This window comes from Neomonachus schauinslandi, unplaced genomic scaffold (assembly GCF_002201575.2).
Source record: "Neomonachus schauinslandi unplaced genomic scaffold, ASM220157v2 HiC_scaffold_3390, whole genome shotgun sequence".
Taxonomy (NCBI): Eukaryota; Metazoa; Chordata; class Mammalia; order Carnivora; family Phocidae; genus Neomonachus; species Neomonachus schauinslandi.
Genome location: NW_025412078.1, coordinates 1 through 3,643, shown reverse-complemented (window position 1 = coordinate 3,643; position 3,643 = coordinate 1). Strand labels below are relative to the sequence as shown.

At 57.4% G+C, this 3,643-nt stretch overlaps 1 protein-coding gene across 1 annotated transcript; it reads left to right on the top strand.

Annotated features, from left to right (window-relative positions):
* The first annotated feature begins 322 nt into the window (after positions 1-322).
* LOC123323955 (zinc finger protein 785-like) lies at positions 323-3,289 on the top strand. The gene is made up of 5 exons (XM_044912491.1): positions 323-518; positions 719-889; positions 1,137-1,241; positions 1,469-1,848; positions 1,930-3,289. The coding sequence occupies exons 1-5, from the start codon at positions 323-325 to the stop codon at positions 2,680-2,682; spliced, it is 1,605 nt and encodes a 534-aa protein (XP_044768426.1). The 3' UTR covers positions 2,683-3,289.
* Positions 3,290-3,643: the final 354 nt, after the last annotated feature.

Below are 3,643 nucleotides of genomic sequence, written 5' to 3'. Positions count from 1 at the left end.
AGGGCGTGAAGCCGGGTGGTGCCATTATCCTTGAGGGCGAAGGGTTTCCAGCCCCGGTGCGGCCGAGCGTCTCCGGTGCTTCCACCGTGGCAGCAGGCATCCTCCGGTGCTCTAACCCAGGTCCTTGCAGGACCCGTAAGAATAACTCCGGAGGGGGTTGCACTGGCCCCACGAGAGGCTGGTCCCGGTGCCCTTCGGGCCTCCTGGGAGGCTCTCTGTGCCCGAGCAGCGGCCGGGTTCGGCCCCGCCGCGTCTAGAACCCCGGACCCGCCGGCGAACCGCGGGGGTGGGGGGGTGGGGGGAGGGCGGCGGTTCTGGACCCATGGCGCCGACCCGGGCCCCGCGCCTCGCCGGCGGGCAGGGGGAGACCCAGTCGGGGCGAGGGAGGCCGGGCGCCGTGAGCTTCGCGGACGTGGCCGTGTACTTCTCCCCCGAGGAGTGGGGCTGTCTGCGGCCCGCGCAGAGGGCCCTGTACCGGGACGTGATGCGGGAGACCTACGGCCACCTGGGCGCGCTCGGTGAGGCCCGGCCCACCCCTTCTTTCTCTTTTTGTGACACGGAGATTTTTAGATTTCGGGTCCGAACGCGCCTGAGTGTCTGTTGTTGGGGAGGGTCTTCTCCGCTCGGGTTCAGAAGGCTGTACTCACCCCTGCGGAGGAAGCGCCCTGTCTAGGCTCCATCCTCTTACCCTGTACGCTGTCGGCCTCTCCTCCCTTAGGATTCGCAGGCCCCAAACCGGCCCTCATCTCCTGGCTGGAGAGAAAGAAGGAGGTGTGGAGCCCGGAGGCCGAGGATCCCGAGGAGGGGGCCAGGCACCCAGGATCTGGGCTAGGTGAGGAAGGTGGAGCTGAGGCGGACTGCAGGCTCTCATGGGAGCGAGCCAGGGCAGGCCCTTTCTTCCCGCAGCCTCCTTCCCACACACAGCCTCTCTTACAGAGCCCAGTTGGTGGGAATCCCCTGAGCCTTCTCTTCCAAAGTTCCCTTTCTCAGACCTTGGGTCAAGGACAGCGAGTTTGGGGGAAGAGAAGTTCGGGTTAGAAATTTACTGAGCCTTGCTCTCTCATGTTCCCAGAGTGTCTGCATGCCTCAGAAAGGGGCCAGACGTTCACTTAGTGACCCCGGTAATTTTGGCGCAGGTGGTGACTGCGGCTTTATATACACTGACCTGCAGTCCATTCCGGTGCCTGGAGAAATCTCCGTCCATGCTGAAATGCCCGCATTTAGGGCCTTTAACACAGCAGGTGATTGCTTGTTTCCAACAGGCAGTAGGATCCCCCACCTTGTGACAAACTGCCGTTTTCCAAGCCCTACATGAGGGGGGACAAAAGGGCCTGGCGGCCATGGAATGGGGAGCTGCTGCCTGAGATGAGCCTGGGGGGCTCCGTAACAGGGTCTAGAACAGAGGGAAAACACAGGCATGATCGTACAAGCACTCAACAATTCTGTTTCAATTCTCTTGTCTCTTTAGAAAGCAAGAGAAAGAACGAACCCAGCAGCAAAATCGGGGCCGAGGAGCTTGAGGATGCCCCAGGGAGGAACGCGCCACCGGTGGAGGCCAGGCTGGTTCCTAGTTTCAGGGACTTTAGCCATCCGTTGCCTCAGCCGTCTGCACACACGGGGCAGCAGTGCACCCAGACTCCCAAGAGGCCCTACCCCTGCCTGGAATGCAACCGTTCTTTCAGCTACCCCTCCCTCCTAGCCAGCCACCAGCGGGTCCACTCGGGGGAGCGGCCCTTTCCCTGTGGCCAGTGTGGACGTTGCTTCCGCCAAAGAGGCAACCTGGCTGTCCACATGCGCATACATACAGGGGAGAAGCCCTTCTCCTGCCCAGACTGCGGGAGGCTCTTTGCCTACCCCTCCATGCTGGTCAGGCATCGGCGAATCCACTCCGGAGACCGTCCATACGTCTGTGGACCTTGTGGGGTTCAGTTCTCCCAGAGGGCTCACCTCGTCCAGCACCAGCTGCTTCATACAGGGGACAAGCCGTATTCATGTCCAGACTGCGGCCGCTGCTTCCGCCAGACTGGGGCGCTGGCCATCCATAGACACAGACATGGTGGGGAGAAGCCGTACGTGTGTGCCGAGTGTGGACGCCACTTTACACACCCTTCCCTCTTGGCTATCCACCAGCGCACCCACACTAGGAAGAAGCCCCATATCTGTTCTGACTGTGGTCGGGGCTTTGCCTACCCCTCCCTCCTGACCAATCACCAACGGGTCCACTCTGGGGAGCGTCCCTACCCTTGTACCCACTGCAGTGCCCGCTTTGCCCAGCAAAATAACCTGCTCCAGCATCAGCTCATTCACACAGGGGAAAAGCCCTACGCGTGCCCCGACTGTGGCCGCTGCTTCCGGCAAAGCGGCTCGCTGGCTATCCACAGACGCACACATACAGGGGAGAAGCCCTACTCCTGCCCCGAGTGTGGGCACCAGTTTACCTCTTCCTGCGTCCTCAACAGCCACAGATGCATCCATTCTGTTGAGAGGCCCTTCCCTTGTTCCCAGTGTGGGAAAACCTTTAAACGAAAGAGTGCCCTGGAAGCCCACCGATGGATCCATCGTACAGGCGGGACAAGTCAGAGGGGTGACAGACCTCTGTTACCACCCCCAGCCCAGGCTTGTGTCCCTGAGGGTCAGGAACCATCCGTACACTTCCGACATTTTCCCGATATGTTCCAGTAGTGCGAGTGTCTGAGTAAAGCAGTGTGAAGGAACAAATGTTTTAAGGTTCTCCCTCAAGGGTTGGAAAGGAGGTGCGCAGAGGGCAAGGGATAGGAGAGGGGAGAAAAAGGGAATCAGGCGAAATGGAGATGGTGGGGGCTGAGCCACATCTGGAATCTATGAGAGACCTGGGAGCTGAGAGGCAGGACATCCGGAGTGAAGAACCTGTCAGGAAAAGCATGAGACTCCTTCAGTCTGCTCCCAGCCCGGACTGCTGACCTCTGACCTTTCAGCTCCGGTTTCCCCTGACTCTAGATCTCAGGAGAACAAACCTCCTTGGACCAGGAGCTGTAATGTAAGAGGAGGATCATAGGCTTTGAACCAGTTTATCCCATGTTCAATCTTGGCTCATCCCTTGCGTCATCAACATCTGACTATAAAATGAGTACATTAATACTGCCCCTGAGGTGGTTGTAGGATTAAATAATATATATTCAGTCAAAACTGTCTAGTACAATATTTCTCACTTGTGTATATCCTTCCAAGCTTTGCACGTTACAGTAGTTTCTTGAATAGAGGACAGCCTTACCTAATCACCTCTGCTGAAAACAACAGCTTTTAATGTGAATTTTCTAGCTCTTTGACATGTCTTAGCAAGTCAGAAACTATTATTGCCTTATTTTTTCCTTAAGTGATTCACAATGCTTATCTTTTCCTGTGCTCAATTCAGAGATGAGAGACTGTCTCATAATTCCCTGCAGTGTGTCACTATGGCTTAGGCACCCAGACCAGACCTTTGCTTATGTACTAGGTCTCTGTCTCACCAGGTTGTAAGCACCGCTGAGAGCGGGCACCCTTAGAGTTCATTCCTCATTCCAGTCCCCCGCATGATGTCTGGAGATGCCACGTTTAATCGTCACCAGACACGCAGAGCTAGCTGCAGGTGCTCAGCGACTAAACCTTGGGTCCAACCCAGCGGAGA

Bases quoted from the DNA above. Each gene is read 5' to 3' on its own strand.
- LOC123323955 (XM_044912491.1), top strand. From the start codon at position 323: ATGGCGCCGACCCGGGCCCCGCGCCTCGCCGGCGGGCAGGGGGAGACC. The intron at 519-718 runs GTGAGGCCCGGC...CTCCTCCCTTAG, and splicing joins CGGCCACCTGGGCGCGCTCG to GATTCGCAGGCCCCAAACCG. The intron at 1,849-1,929 runs GCCTACCCCTCC...TGTGGGGTTCAG, and splicing joins CAGACTGCGGGAGGCTCTTT to TTCTCCCAGAGGGCTCACCT.